Source organism: Elephas maximus, chromosome 18 (assembly GCF_024166365.1).
Source record: "Elephas maximus indicus isolate mEleMax1 chromosome 18, mEleMax1 primary haplotype, whole genome shotgun sequence".
NCBI lineage: Eukaryota > Metazoa > Chordata > Mammalia > Proboscidea > Elephantidae > Elephas > Elephas maximus.
Genome location: NC_064836.1, coordinates 27,537,952 through 27,557,301, shown reverse-complemented (window position 1 = coordinate 27,557,301; position 19,350 = coordinate 27,537,952). Strand labels below are relative to the sequence as shown.

Genomic DNA, 19,350 nt, shown 5'->3' with positions numbered 1-19,350 from the left:
ACAACTTTTGCATGCTTATATTTCCTAATCCCTGAAGTGAGGTTGGAGTCTCTGGGTGGTGCAAAGAGTTAAGTGCTCTGCTACTAACCGAAAGGTTGGTGGTTCAGGTACACCAGAGGTACCTTGGAAGAAAGGCCTGGTGATCTGCATCTGAAAGGTCACAGCAGTTTCTACTCCAAATCAACCAACCCCACACAATTTTTTTTTGTGTGTGAGGCTGTTGGTGGTGCCGGATACATAGCCAGTGCTCATTAAGGACCCTGATGGTGCAGTCGTTTAGAGCTTGGCTTCTAACCGAAAGGTCGGCAAACCCACGGACGTTCCTTGGAAACCCTAGGGGGCAGTTCTACTCTGTCCTATAGGGTAGCGGAGTCGGAATCCACCCAAAGCAACGGGTTTGGTTTTCTCTGTTGTCGTTAAGGCACTCTGAAGAGGACAAACGTCTCACTTACAGACCCCTTTCCTGGGACAAATGAAGGGCCACAGTCTTAGGGGCCCAATCTCTAAAGTGAGGAGCTGGTGAAAACTGCATTTAGCACACTTAGTGCCGGGAGGACACAGCCAGCTGCGGAGGCAGAAATGAGCCCCTAGGGCGCGACGGAGGGCCGGGGAGCGCAGGATTAGACCCCCCCCCCTCCGCACTGGGGGTACTCCGATCACAAACGGTGGCTGAATGGCCTTCCAAGCACTCAGCTGATCCTGCAACGAACGCCGAACAAATATTTCAAAACTATCCGTTTGAGCCAAGTACCAGCCTGCCCTTGACAACCACACGTGGGTTGGGCCGGGCTGGCACCGCGGCGCCGCTCTGTGCAGGGCAAGCTCGGCTCTAGGCGTTAAGCGCACCGACTCCCTGTGAACGCGGGCGGCCCGTGAAGGCGGAGCCTACCCAAGGTCACGCAGCCGGCGAGCATGCAGCCGGTCTCGAACCCGCGGCGACCCCGAGGCATGCGCGCGCCCAGCTCGTCGGGGAAGCCGGGGCTGCGGGCGCACGTGGCGCGGTCTGCAGCGGGCGCGTAGCGGAGCTCGGGGCCGCCGAGCCCCCGCGCCGAAGAGTCGCCGGCGAGGGGCGCGCGCACGGGCGAGCCTCTCCGCACCCCAGCGCACGCGCATGTGCACCCGCCGCCCGGGAGGCGACGGAAAGCATGGAAAGTTCCAGAGGGTTCGAGAACCCTAGGTAGCGGGCGCAGCGCCGGGGGCGGGGCACTGCGGCCTCCGCTGGTGGTGGTCACACGAGCCCGCGGCGCCGCTGTCCGTCAGCTGTGGCCCAGTCGAGGGTCCCCGCGGGGTCGGGCGCCGCAGGGCTCGGCGCTGTGGCGGGGGCGCGGCGGGGCCCCTTAAGGAGGGGGCGTGGTGCGGGGGCGTGCCCTCCAGGGGGCGTGCCGGGGGCGTGGCGCGCCGTCTGCGCAGCTGCCAGCGCCTTTAAGCCGGGCTCGCGCGGCCACAGCCCGCTTTCTCTGCCCGGAGCCTTCCGGCCCAGCTTCCCGGCCTCTCCCGGGCTCCGCGTCGCCCTCGTTCGCGTCCCGGCCGGCTCGGAGCGGAGCCGCGGTGCGTTCGGGCATGCCCCGCTACGAGCTGGCTTTGATCCTGAAAGCCATGCGGCGGGTGAGTGACCTTCCCATCAGGCCCGCCTTCCCGCGCGTCCCCGCAGCCGCTAGGCCGCGCCGCCCGCCGGACCCCGGGCCTCCCCGCCGCCTGAGGGGCCGGTGGCGCGGGCGGCGGAGCGTCGCGGCCGGTGGGCCCGGCAGCTCGCGAAGCCGCGTCCGCGCTGTGGCCGCCGCCGCCTCCATTAAACCCTGTCTGACTTCTCTTTTTCTGACTTCAGCGACAGCCCTGCGGCGGGCGCCTTAGCCCAGGGCCGTCCGTCCGTCCGTCCGCCCGCGCGGCCGCTTTGCGCCTGGGGAAGCAGCGCGCCCCTGCTTTCGAATGCTCTTGAGGTGGGGCTCTCAGGTGTGGAGGGATGGCCCGACCTGCAGCCCGCTCCCGCCAGGTGACGGTGTGGCCGGCCGGCTGGTCCGCGAGCTTCGCCGCGAGCCCCCTTCCTCCCCGAATGCGGTAACGTAGTGTGGTGGGTGCCTTGTTTTGTGGGTTTTTTTGTTTTTTTTTTTTCCCGTTTTTTTCCAGGTGTAATAAAAGTTACTACGTCTGAACTTTGGAAGCGTCCCTTTCTCCAGTGCTAGAGGCGTGCACACGTTTTAGGTCTCAGTCGGGTTTGGGGTCAGTTTTGAAGAGGAGCTGTCCTAAAGCTTGGCTGGGCTTTAGCCTGGGATCGTGGTTCAGGCTCCACTGGGGGAAAGAAGCAGCAACCGAGCATGAGGAAATTGAGGGAAAGGTCTGTCACATACCTCGTCCCTACAAACCAGCGCCCATGTATAGACCAGAGCCTGCTGATCAGGTCCAGAGACTGGCGGGGCTTACCGTGGTCCTCCGCTTCCTCTCCCTGCATTGGGAGAAGCTCAAATGGTATCGTTTAGCTTTTTGAGTATTCACCTTTTCCAGGCCCTCCTCACTCCTTACCGAGCTAAACCTTTAAATGGGATGGGAACACGAAATAAAAAGCACCTTATTAAAAAGGGAAATGGTTTCAGCCCCCCACCCCACCCCTCATGCTTTTAAGGAGATGTTATAGACCCTGTTTTTGGAATATTTCTTTTGTCTTACTTTCGTCCTAGGGTAACAGGTAACAGGTGATCACTAAGTAGCTTATAGGCATACCAAAAAAAAAAAAACAAAAACAAAAACTGTAGGCATAATATTTGTTTATTCTCTAAACTTAAAAAATTTTTTTTTTTATTGTAAAAACATAAAGCAAAACATAGGCTATTCAGCTTCATAAACTTTTGAAATGGGAATGCCTCATTCTTTGTTTTTGGCATAGCTGGCTAAGTACATTGATTAGCATGGCTGCAGGTATATTGGTGGAATGTATTTCTTTTACCATGTTGTCTTTTTGAATCCTGCAACAGTCAGGACTCACACTCTTCGTGTGCAGCCCACATTTTTCACTCCAGTTCAGATAAGCCAAGCTGAGCAGTTTTGTAAAAATAATAATTCAGTACCTTCCTTGAAGTCCTGGCAAGAGGTGGGGGGAGGGGGGGGGTTGGAAACCTTAGAAAGCAGATAATCTAGGTGAGCTTCTGACTCCGAGAAAAGGAGGCCCCACCTCGGCTGTGGACAGAATGTTGTAGCAGTGGTGGAGTTAAGTTGAGGCAGTCCTTGACCTAAATAAGATGCAACAATCAAAGAAGAAAAACCTAGTGTTTTGTCCAAAACTTATCTTTAAGGAGGTTGTAAATGTGTAGCAAACACACAGATTTTCTGGTTTTGGGCAGTGTCACTTGCTTTCAATTTAGGAAAATTAGGTTCTAAAATAGGGTTCATACCTGGGGAAAACTGAATGAAAAAGTTAGCCCTGCGTTTGTGTAATTTAGAATGCCACAGTAAGCTTGCACACCTTTAGCAGGCTCTAGGGACTCCTCAGTCTCACCTGGAGCAGTTTGTCAGTCTGCCACAGGAAGGCTATTAGAATGCCTCTGTTCTAAGTTGCATGTTTTTTATACTTTCAGACTCTGAAAAGTGTACATCTGTGCCTGTAACGTGGTGGGTTATCTCTTTGCACCCCCAAAAATCATTTATGTGTCTTGGAATTGAAGAGATATTCTGTTTTAAGAGCCAGCACTTAAGCATACACGGAAGTTAAGATCTTGAGTGTAGTTTTCCCAGCTGTTTCTTGGACTCCCAGAGTCGTTTTCCTATGTTTCTTTTCTGTGGTACTCCGTATGCCTCAACAGCATTCCTGGCCTCCTTGGAGGGTGTTACCCCTCATTGTTTTATTTCCTTTGACTCCTAGCTTGCCTCCTTAAAATTGAGCATACAAAGCGTTTAAATATAAAAGTTGGATATTGTGTTGAGGTTCTCACAGCATCTTCTTGTTTTGGAGACCCACTGCATTGTAGCAGAATCACTTTTGAGAGTCTGCACTAAAAATCTTTCCAGGCACAGTGCACAGAATGAGTCCTTGTTGAACTACACAGTGGTGTGTTGATGAGTCACTCAGAAGGTCTGGTGCTGTCATCTTCTCAGCTGGAGATTGGGAGCTCCCTGACCCACTGATAATGTCTCTGCTTTTGTTGCACTCCCAAGTTGTGCATTTATGAGTGTAGGAACGTATTTAGTCTCCCAAGAAGAAATTCATTTGCAGGTACTATTTAACTTGAATTTTATCTTAATCTGCATATTTTAAATTCATCTTATTTCTATTTTTTCTCTGCTTTTAATTTAGCACGAAAAGTAGGTAAAAATGTGGTTAAATTCGGAACTAAGACTTTGATAGTAAAGTCATGAAAGTTTTGGAACCAGGCCTTTTTCAAATGGTTCTAGTCACCACCTTTATGGTGACTAGAGCCATTTGAAAAAGTAGTTGCCATTGCAGTCTTAAGATGTTATTGGTAGAAGAGTCTCCAGAATAAGAAAGGTCAAAGTCCTGCCTGATCAGGTAGCATTGGAAGAGTTCTGTTCACTCCTGGAAAACACAGTATTCAGAGGTAAATTGGAAGGACCTTGGGCTGCAGTCTCAGGCAGCCAGGCAAGTCCCGTCTCAATTTGAGGAAGACCTTTTGTAACAACTGCAGAGGAAGTGGATGGCCTGTAGATGGTGAGTTCTCTTTCCACCTCCACCCTGTGCCTCAGCAGGGAAATGTGCAGGTAGATAGAGGAGGTAGCTGATTTTAGAAGTAGATTTTAAAGAAGGCACAAGCATCAAATGATTGGTATTTAATTTTATTTAGGTAAAAGATGGAATTGCCATTGCATGAGTGATTAAGCCACATACTGTGTAGAGAAACCTACAAAAAGCGGCGTAAACTTTGTAGACAGTATTGACACTTGTGGTGGGTACAGGAAGAGAAATTTTAAGGAGGAAAAACAAAACTCTGCAGTACATTTATGTTCTTTGGTTACTTAGTTTATGAAGAGTTTAATTGTCATTCTCCACTTGCCCAGACAGTGATCACAATTGGCATATTTGGAGTTGTGACAGTCCTGGGAAAATACTTGTTCCCAAAATCTTATTTCAGGAATTTTTACATGAGGAATTAAAGATTAATGGTTTAAGTAATAGACAAATGCACGTGTGTACAATAAGAGCGTTGATATATACTATCGTACATATTTTTCTAATAGGAATAAAGGAAAAGGTAGCTCCTTTGGAAGTCTTAAGTACTTCCTCTTTTTAAAAAGATTCACAAGTTGCAGTTTTTATGTTTAATATTTCCATTTTATTTTTGATTAGCTGAGAAGCAGATTATATTTTAAGAAAACTCACCAAAAGAGTTCTTTGTAGGTAGAGTTAAATAATGTAACCTGAGTTTAATAACTTGATAATTACAGGAATAGTGGTAATCCAGTTCATAAAAAGTAAAAGTCAAGTTTTCTCATTGTGTAGAAAAGAGTCTCTTTATTTCTCTTCATTCAGGTCTTTTTGATTAGAAAATGTGGCAAAAGTTTTGTAATTGTTCTGAAGGTAATACCTGCAAATATTTGCATTTTTGATACCTTTTGGAGACCAGCGTGCTAATGAACTTGTGCGTGGGATCGTAGGTCATTGGAGCTTGCTTGGTACTTTTTGATAACTAGGGAATACTGAAATTTCTGCTCTCAGGTGATGTCCCAAAACGTCATTGAAAACGGAAGCATCTTTGTTCTACCTGCCACACGGCTGTTTAAAGTAGGTACCCAATAATGAAAGGCTTTGAGCCTTGTGGGCAGTGCTCTATTTTCATTGGTATTAAAGTTTTCTTGGGTTACAGCTTATTGCTGCAGCAAGTAGTTGAAGAAGGAGTCCTGTTCCTGCCCCTGAGCTACAGCTAAAGTGTGAGAAGTGGCTTGGAGGGGGAAGGAGTCCTTCCTCAGCAGACATGGTTTGTATGTATGAAGATGCTCTTCAGGAGGTGATAGTCTGCGCTTTACTCTTGACGCATGCATTCAACGCTGATGTTTATAGGCTTTTAAAATTTAGATTATGTCTGGTATTTATATGAGATAGCTGTTCAATCTTTTCAGCTTTTAGGTTATAAAATCACCTTAGCCACACTAGGACTTTGACAGTAGTCAGTGAGGGACATGTTCTAAAGTGATGCTCTTCATCTAGTGCCTTTGCGGTGGTCATGGTCCAGGCCTAACTTACCAGAAAGAAACCTGGAACTCAAGAGACGTGGGTAAATATCAAGGTGAAAGACAGGGTAGAGGGGACGATAAAACATGGTGTGATCATTGATTTTTTTGTAAAAAGCTTTTGCAGTTTATTTAAATATCAGAATTTCCTTAGTACACTTACTTACTGGCTTTGTGTTAGAATTCATTTCAAATATTCTTATGAGTTTATCTTTTCAAGGTAAGGAATTCCCCCTTTTTTTGGCAGAAGACACTATTCTTAACCAGTAGGAACCATATCAACACATGTAGTTATCCATTATTTAAGGAAACCGTAGTGAAGGAATTGCTCATGTGAATGGTAAGTTACTTTGTGTAAAGGAAAAGCTACCATCAGAGGTTTGGAGAAGGACAGGTGCATGCAGTTCTCTCGTCCTTGGGGCCGTTGACTTAGGGCATAGTCTGGCACGCTTGCTGGTCCACGGTCCACATCCACCTGACCTGCCAACTATGTTTGTATGGTCTGTGAGCTAAGAGATGAATTTACATTTTTAAATAGTTGGAAAAACATCAGAAGAAGAAGAATACTTCATGACACGTGAAGAGCACAAGAAACTCAAATTTCAGTCTATAAATAGAGCTGTATTGGAAAACGGCTGTGCTGATTTTACGTTTACTCTCTGGTCCTTAACAGGAGAAATTTGTTGCCCTCTGGTTTAGAGTTCACAGACACATCATTTCCTAAGTTCAGTAGTTTCCTTGGCCTCTTACAGTGCTGTTCTCTGATTTTGATTCTTCTTTTCCCACCTCTTCATACTTCATCTTTGACCTTCATGTGGGTGGTTCGCCATTCTTGTAACAAGCTGAGAACTCTGGCATTTCCTCCTTTGTGAGGGTAGAGTCTCCTGGCTCTCCCCTGACATTGCGAACTCATGTAACTTAGTTCTGTTTACGACTTCTCTATCTCCCGTCACCTGGGGCTGTGCACATCCTTTCCGCTCCTCTAGCCTCTTCTTTGTCCGAATTGAACTGCTCATGTTTCTTGCTTGGACTCTTGCAGGTTCGGTGTACTGCTCAGGAGAAGGTAGTTAATGCCCATAAATGTACTTCTCGGGGTGCAAAAAATAGATGCTCTTCCATTTGAGATACTGTAAGAGAATTATGTGGAGATGCATTTTTAATAAGGAAATAATACACAGCCTGGTATAGTAGTGGCTTCTTGACTGCTTCAGTGCCTTCCCATTCTAGTTGGTTGTGTCCACGCTGTCGCCAGGTTACGGTACACTTCAGAGCCATTCAGAATGAAGCCTGCCATCCCCAAGCCTTCCCTGATCTGATCCAGCCTATTTTTCCCTGCAGTTCCCTCATTCTCTGTCCCATATGCCAAGTGAACAAAGCTGCAGATCTTGCAAATACCATTTCCTTTCACTTTCCTCAGTGACTGTGTCACAGGGCTCTTCTGCTTGGAATGCCTCCTTTCCACCTTGCCACATCACCTCCATGAAAACCTGCTTGCGGTTCTTGTCTGCTCACTTAGTACATTAAACAAATACTTGAGGACCTGCACTGTTGGAAATGCAAACTGTAATCTTTTGAACCTGTATTTTTCTGTCTTAGCACATGGATTGCTTTCTGCCTTATAGTTAACTTATGAATGTGTCTCACCTCCTTTGCTGTGTGACATATTTTGAGAGTCAAGTCTTTCATTTTTGTCCTCTGCAGTGCTTGCACTGAAGGTAGGTGCTCACGCCGCTCCTTGTGGGGCTCTGTACTCTCTTCTGTCTCTCAAGCAGTTCTTTGATGTAATAGAGCGTGCTGACCTCTTGTGCTAGGAGGTTGCTTTAGTCTGGGCACTTGGCTCACACTGGGTGAGTTGTGTGCTTCACAGAAGTTGTGTTGGCTTCCAAGGCTCTTTCATGGCAGGTAGTCCTGTTTTTGTAATCATTTAAATATTGTAACTGATGAAATGAGTGCAAACTTTTCTCCCATGAAAATCAAGTTGGATGCTTTGGAAGGACTTGTTAAAGGTGAGTCACTAAAAGAATTGCGGCAGAATTAGGTGTGGCTGCAATAACCGTAAGGAAGAGTAACAGTCCAAAGAGTCTGTGCGTAGGCTTTTTTACAAGGGTCTCTTGAAGCTCTCCACGTCAGTGACGTTAGAAATTGCAGATGCCATGTTTATAGACGGGGTTGAGACCAGGCGGCAGTCATCAGCCCCAGTCCCCGAGCACTTTGGCCCCACTTTAAGATTGGCAGATGAATGTACATTTATGTGCTAAACTTTAATGTTTAAGGTATGTATGTATGGCTTTGATTTCCCACTTGAGCTTTTATCCCTTTTTCTTACCTACTACTTTTGCGTATGATTGTTTTGGGTATGAAGGCTTTTGCTTTGGTAAGTACTCTGATCCTTGTTTTCTCATTGAATGGAAGACAGGGAGATCCTGAATGAAGATCCTGGTTGTGTTATGGCGGAATAAACAAACAGTTGGTGTTGGGAGAGCAGAAAGCTTTAGAGGCAGACCAGCCTGCTTTTGGTTCCTGTCACCTACTACCTAGGGATTTTGGATGAGTTCACCTTTTTAGATGTTCAATCTCTCATCAGTAAAATGGGAGTGATGAAGATAAAGTGGTAACATGGCCTTCCAGGTCAATTGTGCCGTTAAATTATTTTTGTGATCTTGGCCAAGTTACTGAACTTCAGTGCCCAGGTTTTCCTGTATTCCCACTTTATGGATAAAGTTCCACAAGGTGAACTTTATACGTTTAAATTCTCAGAATCTCAGACTGAATCAAACCTGGAATATTAGTACTTGCCCAATAAATATTTGCATTAGTAGACCTGATCCCTGCTGAGCAGCAGCTTGTGTGTTCATTAAGCAACGGCCAGCTTTTGCATCTATGAGGTGTAGTGTGTTTGCAGGATCTCATAGCCTCCCAGCAGGTACCGGCCAGCTGCGCTCTGGGCCAACTCCTCATCCAGGACTAAATCCTTTGTGTCTGGGCTTTATCCTTTCCCATCCACCCTTACTAACTAGTACTCAGATTCCATTTGTTTTTAGGTGAGAAGACTGGGTATGGGGAAAATCCACTAAAAAGAGTTACTTTAGATAAGCTGTTACGTGTGTTAAGGTGATTTGAGGCACAGGTGGGGAAAAACTTAGTTTCATTCTTAATTGCCAAATCGTTCAGTAGAATCAAGAGATCCGAGTCCAGTCAATTTCTGCTGCAGCATGGTTTTTTCACTTTAGTATTTTATTTTATTTTTGGTGCAGCAAAGTATTATAAAACTACATTTTTCATTTTAACTGGTGATTTTAGGAGATTTGTCTCATTCTTATTGGTGCATATTTTTATTAAGAATTCAAATAAAACAGCATTATTCCACACCATAGCATACGTTCCTGGGATGCTACTGATACGTTAGTAATTGTGTCGTAAGCCAGGAGGACCTGCAGTCCAGGTCCAAAAGAAGGCATTTCACAAGAGCATATTTTTCCATGGACTTAACCGTCAGCCTTTTAAACCCAGCTTTTTATTTCAGGCTTCATTTCTTTGCCTTTTTTGGTACCTGATTATTACTGTTTTACCCGGAAGCTGCACACTAGGAGTGGGAGGTATTGGGAGGTATAGGGATTTGGACACCAGATGATGCTGACTTGGAAAGTGTGTGTGCATGTATGAAACGAGTGAATGAAAAAATAAGGATGTGACCAAGAGGAATAGCAATGCTGGTGACTCTTCAACCATTTCAACCTCTGTGAAAGAGATGGCAGAGTGAAGCGTGAATGTGTTCACGCCTTAGTAAAAGCTGTTTAACAGAGTTGCCTGAGGAATAGACAGGCTGTGTGTTGAATGCTTGGAGCTGCAGTGGTCCGGGTAAGTATGAATGGTCCTTGGCCTCGGATGCTTTGTCACAGTTGGAGTGTTTAATTCAGACTGAAAGGAGGCTGGGTGGGTCCTGTGGCAAACGGAAATGCTGTGAGGTGGGAGGTGGGGAATCATGGGTGCGCAGTACCCCCTTCAGCTTATTACTGCCAGGGAGCATGGGACCGGGTTTGCCAGCTTCTTTCTACCCTTCCACCCCAAACCAGAAATCCAGATTTTTACAGGAAATCTGCTATTTAAGGTGTTGGGAACAAATTTAAAAACATTAAATTGCCGAGTGCATCTGTGGGGTCAGATGTAGCCTGTGGGATACCATTTTTAAATTTCTGAATTAGTTAATTAAGTTTAGCCATCCTTTAACCTCTTCTAGCCTTTAGGTGTTAGAAGTTGTTGCTCACGTGTTTACAAAACCCACCTTGTTAATTGGTCATTGATTTACAGTAGGACTAATAGCTACTCAGTAAATAGCAAACACCTCCAATTCTTAAAAGTAATAACTTCCGGTTTCAATTATGTGTGCCCGTTCAGACAGTAAGTACATAGAGACTTCAGAGGATTACACTGTGACTGGAGTACGACTCAGCAGTGTAAGCCGTCAGAAACCGGCATTGGCTTTTCCTTGGAATGCTGGGTGATTCCTTACTTTAATCACATGTTAAATCATGTTTGATATGCACCCATTGTACTCTTAGGAGTTTGAAATGCTACTACCAGGCAGAATGCTTTGTCTAGAAAAGGGCTTCTTGTTTTTGCTCAGGGTATATCTGTGAAGTTTGTATTAGTTTATAGTGTCCATGATCTTTGGAAACTGTGGAAAAATTTTAGATACGTTCAGAAAAAGGGAATGAATATTTTTCATCAGTCTACATGTTCCTGTAGAACGGAAGCCACGTTATTACTACCTTGAATCACTTTCCCTTTTCGTCCTTCTCACCCGCTGTTTCCACTCCAGATAACCAACAGCAAACTGCAAATAAAAGCCCAGCCCAGGTTTGTTCTTCCTTACCTTGCAGCCCAGGGTACCTTGCAGCCCAGGGTACCTTGCAGCCCAGGGTACCTTGCAGCCCGGGGTGCAGTTGACTTGTTTTGCTTCCCCTCCCCCTCCAATTATCTTTGCTCTCAGGATCAGCAGGCTTTTACAGGGCTCCAGTTAAGGAGACCCCTAACTAGTTTGGGAAGACTTCAGTAGAGCTGGTGTAGATGAGAGCTTAGGAATGAAATTGTAAATAAAAGCATAGACTTAACCAAACCCTCTCTACCTGGTGGCATCGGTGCTCATAAACTGGTTCCTGCCAGCTTTCTAGATGGTAGTCGTAGCGTCTCTCTCCCCCGGCTCCAGAATCAAGCATTCCTGGTTTTGTCTGTTCAGGCTTCAGTTTTCAAAGCGTTCTCCTTGATCCCTACCTGGCTGTTAAATGCTGTAACTTTGCCAGGTGAAGAAACCTGAGTGTAGCTATAACAGCCAGTATGAGAAAATTCTCATTGTGGCGAGCAGACCTGCACTGTGCTTACATTCCAGTTGTTGGGAAGATCCTGGTGTGAGAGCCACAGGCAGTCCCTTGCTTCTGTCAGAAGGACGGAGAGCCAAGCAAAGTCTCAGATATCTGCCCTGTTCTCGGTTTGCATTCGCGTGTCCCGTGTGCGAATCATGCATATAAAACATCCGTCTAACACTGGTTTTGAATCACTTCGGTAGGGCCTTTGCCAGGCATATGTTACAGAGACGGTGTCCTCATTTTGTGTGTGTGTGTGTTTTTAACGTGTGACTGTTAAGTAAATGACCCAGTAGTCCTGATTTTGTCATTTTGCTAGTGTACTGCCTGTCTTCTGTTTTGTTAGCAGTCTTGAGAAAGCAATTGGATGAAGGTTACTATTGTGAAACCTTTGCTATGAGGTTCCCATCAGGGACAGTCCATTTACTTGATGTCCTCTAGGCTCTTACTCTTCAGGAGCTTCCCCACCTTTCTCCTCTTTTCCCAATACCATACACCAAGAAATTGCATCATTTGTCCCCTTGATCCCCACAGTCTAGTTTGGCTGATCACTTCCTGGTGTTTTAAGCGTACCTCTGTTCCAGGTATTTTCTGTAAACTAGTAGGTTCTTTCAGTAGGTAGAAATTTGATGAGATTCAAGTTTTGCTTTGCTTTCTGTTTTGCAAAGGTACTTACGTGGTAATGGGTGTCACATCACAGTAGGCACATACATCTGCCTTTTAGGGAGAGGATTAACCCTTGGTAGGTGCACATGCCATCAGCATCATCCTAAGCAGGGGTTCTGGCACATACTGGCAGTCACTGGCTGCCCAGATCCAAGCCTGGGGTCGCAGTGGGATCTTCTAAGTCCATCGTTCCTCTGCACTGTTAGCTGCATGTTTGTTTCCGGTTTAGGCAAAAGGGTTGTGAAAAGACACGTTCTATATCTTCACTCAGGATGTTTCTTTAGTAATACTCTAAAATGTCCATCCTCATTCTTCATCTGGGAATTAGCTATTGTGCCTGCTTTCTGTGGTTTTGTGAGTACCAGCTGACTTAGGACATGTAGTGTAAAAACAGCGCCTGGTACACGGTCTTGGACAAACACTAGTTTTTAAAGTAACTTTCCCAGTTTTGGGGGACTAGTCCACTCTTTAGCAAGTGTGACGGTGAGGTGGAGAAGGTAGAGGTCCTTCCTGAGTTGACAGCAGAATGCTTGGACTTGAACAGGGTGGCCAGAGAGGAAGTGCTACTTGTCCACACTGACCTGGCCTTCGGACTACATAGAGACAACCATGATGCAAGCGGTACACACACAAGAACAATGTGGACTTATCAGTGTGCATCCTCGGATGTTGACAGTTGCAGGGTTGAGCAATCAGTTGGTGAAAGAAAGGAAAGAGGGAAGAGTGGAGGGTGAGTTGGATGAGATGATGGTTCTTGGCTCATTAAGATTTTTATCTGAACAAAGGGCCTGCCTTCTTGCCTAGTCTGATTTGCCATGTCATTCCACACATCCTCAGTTGAGAGCTTTCTGAGATTCCTGATCACTTCGGCGGGGGAGGAACTAGCTCTACTCTCTCTTGGCCTTTTTAATCTGGCTTCTCTTTTTGTGCTTTAAAAAAAAAAACAAAAAACTATTGATTGTGTAGAATATTTAGTAAGCTTAACACGCCTACTCAGGTACTCAGGTGTTAATATTTGGTTCATTGATTTAACTAACATTGGAGCACCTGCAACGTGCAAGACCATGTACTGGGCACTGCAAGACCACATCTGGTGGTTGGTGCATCTGTGATTAAAGGGGTGACCGCTTGCTGTGTTGGTGCCCTGTAGCTGCCGAGGGTAGGAGCATGGAGAAGGTAGCAAGGCTGGACTCTCATGGGAGGAGATCCCGGGATAGTGATTTGGACCATCTCAAACCTGGCTGAGATGAGGGGTCACGTTCTGGATATATTTTTGAGATAGAGCCAATAGGCTTTGCTGATGGATTTGGATGTGGGCTGAGAGAGAAAGTGAGCAAGCAGTCAGGGATAACGGAGGTTTCCTTGTAGGAATGGAGTTGACATTCCCTGCTGGGAAGACAAACTAGGTTTAAGGAAAATGATACAAATTTCTTAGACCCACAAACGGGGTTGCCTTCCAACTCAGCAACCCTGTTCGATAGAGTAGAACTGCCTCATAGGGTTTCCAAGGCTATAAATCTTTATGGAAGCAGACTGCCACATCTTTCCCCCAAACAGGGATCAAAAAACACCCAGTGCCGTTGATGGTCTCGAACAGTAGGAACAGTGTTCCATAGATTTCACAATAAGAACACTTAAACATCTGTAGATCATATAGCCAATTCTTCTAACGTCTTAAAGATAGGGAAGCTAGCAGTTGAAGATGGCCTAGATGGATTCATGTAGCCTGTAGTAACAGGGTCAAGTATAGAAAAGACGTTGGGACTTAATTTCTTCATTCTCTGGTGGAAGGGCTAATCAACACTGACAAAGAGAAGGAAGGCAGACGTTTTGCAGCCCAGGGTGCAGTTGGGTGATCAGGACTCAGCCCTGTTTTGTAGTTGAGCCATCAGAGTTTTTTTGCTCCGTGTATTTTCTTACCTAGGAAACCTTTGCTTGGAACTTCCTTCTGCTTTGCGTCTCTTCCTTTTGTGCATACGTTTATCAGTTCACACATAATCCTACGTAAATACTTCAGTTGGAGTTCATTATACGTGCTGTTGGCACTCTGTCTTCACACTCATTATGTATCAATCTGCAGTATTATCTCTGCAAGCAGTTTCCAACCATAGATGATGTAGAATAATCTTTATCAATTAATATTTCTTCATGTTAGTAAAGAAATGTCTTTTCATATGTCTTGCGTGGTGATTAAGAACAGAAGCTATTCAGATAGGAAAAAAACCAAACCCAGTGCCGTCAAGTCGATTCCAACTCGGAGCGACCCTATAGGACAGAGTAGAACTGCCCCATGGAGTTTCTAAGGAGTGCCTGGCGGATTTGAACTGCTGACCCTTTGGTTAGCAGCCGTAGCACTTAACCACTATGCCACCAGGGTTTCCAGACAGAAACCCACTGCCATCGAGTCGATTCCGACTCATAGCAACCCTAGAGGACAGAGTAGAACTGCCCCATAGAGTTTCCAAGGAGCGCCTGGCAGATTTGAACTGCCGACCTCTTGGTTAGCAGCCGTAGCACTTAACCACTACGCCACTTTCCAGACAGAAAGAAAAAAAAAAAATTTCCAGACAGAAAACAGGAAGGGGGTGCAAATTCTGGCTTAAACTCCAATAACTGCTTCCTGGGGCCAGTTACACTACTGCCTTGATTTCAGTTTTCTCATCTGTAAAATGGTCAGCGTAATTGTACTTACCTCATGTTTGTTGTTTGGATCAAAGTAATGAATGCAGAGTTCTAGAAACAGTATCTGGAAGGTGTTAGGAACAAGCTCACTGTCAGTTTTTAAAATTGTTTTTCATCGCCATTGTTTACACCTGACTTTCCTTTAATAACCAGCCTTTTAGAAGTGGGAAGCGCTGAGCTTCTTGACTTCTTCCTGTTAAGAGTTACACGAATGTTTAATCACCGGGATGATGTGATACAGCACCACAGCCTTCTGCTCAGTGCTTTCCTGTTTTCATTTTCCTCAAAGATAGGTTATGAGCATTTGCTCCGTGTACATGACCTAGTATCATCCATGTATTGGTTAAAACCAGTGGTAGTTTCAACAGTCGCTCACATATGCAGGAGGCCTTAATTCTCTGAGACTTCTATTTTAGAAAAAGACTCAGTTGTGACCCAAATCTCTACATTGAAAAAGCGGATGAAAATAAGCATTTCTTGGAGAATAGCAGGAGGGTGTATGGACGAAATGATAGATCTTATGGTTTATAAACTCTTCTAGGTTAGTAAGATTTCATTTGAAGAAGCGGTTTACTTATGTTGGAAACCATCCCTCTGCCCTCCATCTCCATGGTGAAACGGATAAAAAGCAGGCTGTTCTGGTGGGCACAGGGCTGGGGCCAAACATCTGCCATTGAGTCGATTCCTACTCAAAGTGACCCTACAGGACAGAGTAGAACTGCTCTATGGGGTTTCCAAGGCTGTAATCTTTACTGACGCAGACAGCCATGGAGTGGCTGTGGGGTCGAACCACTGACCTTTTGGTTACCGGCCAGGCACTTCACCACTGTGCCACCAGAGCTCCTCAGGGTTGGGGGGTAGGCTTAAGTTCTGCCGCCTCTGCTTCCGCTTGTTACCTCTGTGATGATGTACCAGGAGCTCTCTTCAGAATAGTGTTTGAAAACCATTCGAAAGCCATTAACATCTAGTCAGTGTTTTGTATACTCAGGTACTTTTTAAAACTTGAGCAGCTGAAGTTTTAAGTATGATAGAAAAAATGTGTTGTTAAAGAGATTTAAGGGCAAAGTCCTTAAATGTAATTATACAATTATATATCGTGCTATCTTCAGCTCCACTTGTAATTTAAAGTTGGCTGGAGTTCGTGTCAGTTGTATTAGGGAAACTTGCATTGCTTTCGAGTGTTGCTTACATATTAATTGCTATTATATCCACGTTCCGTATGTTTAAAGCAAGTGCGGATTTGAGGACCGCTCCGCATGAGTATGTGTTTACCCCGGCAGGCATCATGTGTCTTTTCCCTTAGCTGGATTGGCTGTATTGGGCCTTGAATCAAGATTACAAAAGTGAAAACATGTATGAAAAGTCTGCAAGTAGAATTTTACATTAATTTAGTTATTAATTTTTTTTTGTATTTTTCTTCTCCTTATAGTACTGTGAAGTCTGATGGTAGTGAGAGGCTTTTTGTATATTGCTATTTGGGGAATAGGGTGGGAGAAAACCAAGTCTTGCATATGCCCATTTTTTTTTTGGTTTTGGTAGGTTTTAGAAAAGTGATTATAATTCAGTCAGTCAGGTTTTCAGAGGTGTTTGTGTTCTATAACCCTTACTCTGCTAGCAGACCAAGTGTATATTTTTCATTGTATCAGAATATAACCAAGACTGGTCAGGTCACCATTGACAGAGTGCTGGGTTGGGCCTGTTCACATGCTGTCTGGAGTGTTGTCTTAGTTACCTAGTGCTGTTGTAACAGAAGCAGCACAAGTAGATGGCTTTAACACACAGATTTATTCTCTCACAGTCTAAGAGGTTAGACGTCCGAATTCAGGGTGCCAGCTCCAGGGGAAGGCTTTCTCTTTGTCGGCCCTGGGGGAAGGTGTCATCCATCTTCCCCTGATCTGGGAGCTTCTCAGCGTAGGGACCCTGGGTCTGAGGGAAGTACTGTTCTCCTAGCTCTTGGTCCTTGGTGGTATGAGGTCCCCCCATGTCTTTCTGCTGGCTTCTCTCTTTTATATCTCAAAAGAGATTGATTTAAGACACAACCTCATCTTGTAGGTGGAGTCCTGCCTCATTAACATAACTGCTACCAATCCCATCTTATTAACATGTAGAGATAGGATTTACAGCACATAGGGGAATCATATCAGATGACAAAATGGTGGACAATCACAGTACTGGGAATCATGGACTAGCCAAGTTGACACACATTTGGTGGGGGGGGGGGGGCGGGGGGGGGCACAATTCAGTCCCTAACAAGTGTGTTGTTTTCAAACCGACTCCAAAGCTAAATAGAGCATTGGTCAGTTTTAGGGTCACAGATCCTCTCCTTCATTAGTCCAGGTGCCTCATTGAATTTGGAGCCCTGACTGAGTTTAGGGATTGTTTTCCTTGTTCTTTTTTGTTGTTGTTGTTATTTATGACAGGTGGCTATCCACCTGTCAAAGATAACAGCATAAGCCCTGGTATGTCCACAATGCCCCAGAATAATTTCAGTAGTTTAATAACTGATCTTAACTTGGTCTTTTTTTTTTTTTCCTCTTTCCAGTTGGTCACTTGCAGCAAATACTTTTGTACAGTTCTGTAGCTGGGTTAATTCTTTAGTTGTAATTCAGTTCATCCAAATACATGAAACAATGCCAAAATTGTATTCTAATTCTGTGTAAAACTATCAATAAAACATTACTTTCTAAGAAGGAAGTTGCCTCCTTTGGGGGAGTCTAAAAACAAACACCCTTGTGGTTGAGGTTTGGCTAAATATGCCCATCGCCACTAGAGGATTATTTCTTTATCCGTTCTAGGAATCTTGCTCTCATTGTGGAACTAATTGTTTTCTACCAAGGAACTAACCCACATACTTCTCGTAACTATGACAGTTCTGTTACTTGTCCTGTGTTTCTCACTTTTGCAGTTCATTTGAACTGTGAACCAACTTAGCCCTATAAATATGAAAATACAAATTAAAAACGTCATCTTAGCTGAAGAAAAAGGATTTTCCACGTATATTCTTCCTAAAAATAAAAGAAGCCTAGGGCAGTGTTCATTGTTTTTTTTTTTTGTTGTAGAAATGTTTACTACTTTAAAAGAAAGGAATAAAATATACAAGATTTATGTATTATATTTGGAACCATTTCTAGGGTGCGTGCAACTTATCTCCTGAGAGGTTGAAGTTCAAGGTTGTGACCAGCTCTTTTCATGACTAGAGTGTGAAATTTAGCATTTTATAACATTCTAAACATTAAATTGACCTATTTTTGGTTCTATTTTGTTTTTTTCCTTTCCCAATCTTTACCAGGTGCTGGTCTCTGGACATTTTTTGTTTAAACTGGAAAAGACCAGTTCTAGTGAGAAGCGGACTGTCAACTGTGGCATTTGGAGGGTCTGAGGAGGCAGAGGCAGGAGACGAGAGGGCCCAGCCTTGAGCTGTTGGTTGTCCCCCTCTCCCCGTTTCTTATGGTTAGAACAAGCCTTGTCCCTGTAGCTTACCTCCTTTTCTGGGGGAGTTGGGGTTGGATGGCCTCGGAATCCTGACCATTGAGCATTCACCATGGAGCAGAGTATGGCTAAGATGGGTGCCTTGTGTAAATCACATTTGACAGTGAAAAACGGTACTACTGGAGAAGCCTGGTGTCGGGCTTCCTAGTGTCAGGGAAGGAAGTATTTTGTTTCTGAGCAGTTTATTCTCTGAACAGATAAGCTACTGTGGTGGCCACATTACCCTCCCTCTCCCCCTTGCCTCTGAGAAAAGCAAAAAAAAAATCCTGGGTGCTTTTCCGTACTTCTTGGAGAAACACAGAGTCAGCTACTGTCATTGAGAAGATGGATATCTGAAAGGGCCCCTCTGACCAGTGAGCTGGGCTTCGCTGTGACTTGAAATGCGTGGAAGGGGTATGGCTGGGATGCTGGGGGCCAGGGAGAGCTCGGTGAAGCAGAATTTCAGAGCTGCTGACAGCCTTTTTGCTGTAATGAAGACCTGTCTGTTAGCTGAAACATTACAGGTACCCTTTTAAATAAGGTCTGTTAGTCAACGTTTAGGTGGCTCTTTTAAAATAGTGTGAGAAGAATTTCTTTAAAAACTTGGAAGTTTTTTGGGGTGGGGAAGGTGGTCATAGAAATGTGAGCAATGTTTTAGGATTTGACTGTTTGAAATCCCAACTTAGTGCGTTTCGTGCTTTTGTCTGTGGCAATTTTACTTATTCTACTCGGTGTTGACACTGACTTGTAGGAGGAAGGATTTTAATCAGCTTTCTTAGCGTAATTATTATACCTCTTTATGCTTAAAAAAGGCAAAAAGACGTTTCTATCCAGGCAGCTTTGTGAATTAGACCTAATAACCTGATTTGGTAGGACATCTATCTTGAGGCATTACTTCCAGCTCTTCTTCTTGCCGCTGCTGCCTGTGTAGTGCTTTCGGGTTTTTAGTACTATAGCCTTTCATGAACAGGTTTGAACAGCGATGGCTTTTGTATCATTTATA

The 19,350-nt window shown here is 44.8% G+C and overlaps 2 protein-coding genes across 3 annotated transcripts in view; both read left to right on the top strand.

Annotated features, from left to right (window-relative positions):
- Positions 1-1,111: 1,111 nt before the first annotated feature.
- Positions 1,112-19,350, top strand: part of MRPS6 (mitochondrial ribosomal protein S6) — a 68,733-nt gene continuing 50,494 nt past the window's right edge. Inside the window, exons 1-2 of the mRNA XM_049858490.1 lie at positions 1,112-1,162; positions 1,375-1,605. Of these exons, the coding sequence (XP_049714447.1) occupies positions 1,112-1,162; positions 1,375-1,605 (282 nt within the window). The remainder of the gene's footprint in view (positions 1,163-1,374; positions 1,606-19,350) is intronic.
- The window catches only part of SLC5A3 (solute carrier family 5 member 3), a 39,897-nt gene continuing 22,062 nt past the window's right edge, over positions 1,516-19,350 (top strand). Inside the window, exon 1 of one of the 2 annotated variants that reach the window (XM_049857812.1) lies at positions 1,516-1,605. The gene's annotated coding sequence lies outside the window, so the exon portion shown is untranslated. Of the gene's footprint in view, positions 1,606-1,965; positions 2,056-19,350 lie in introns of those variants that run through there. The other variant, XM_049857813.1, reaches the window with a different exon arrangement.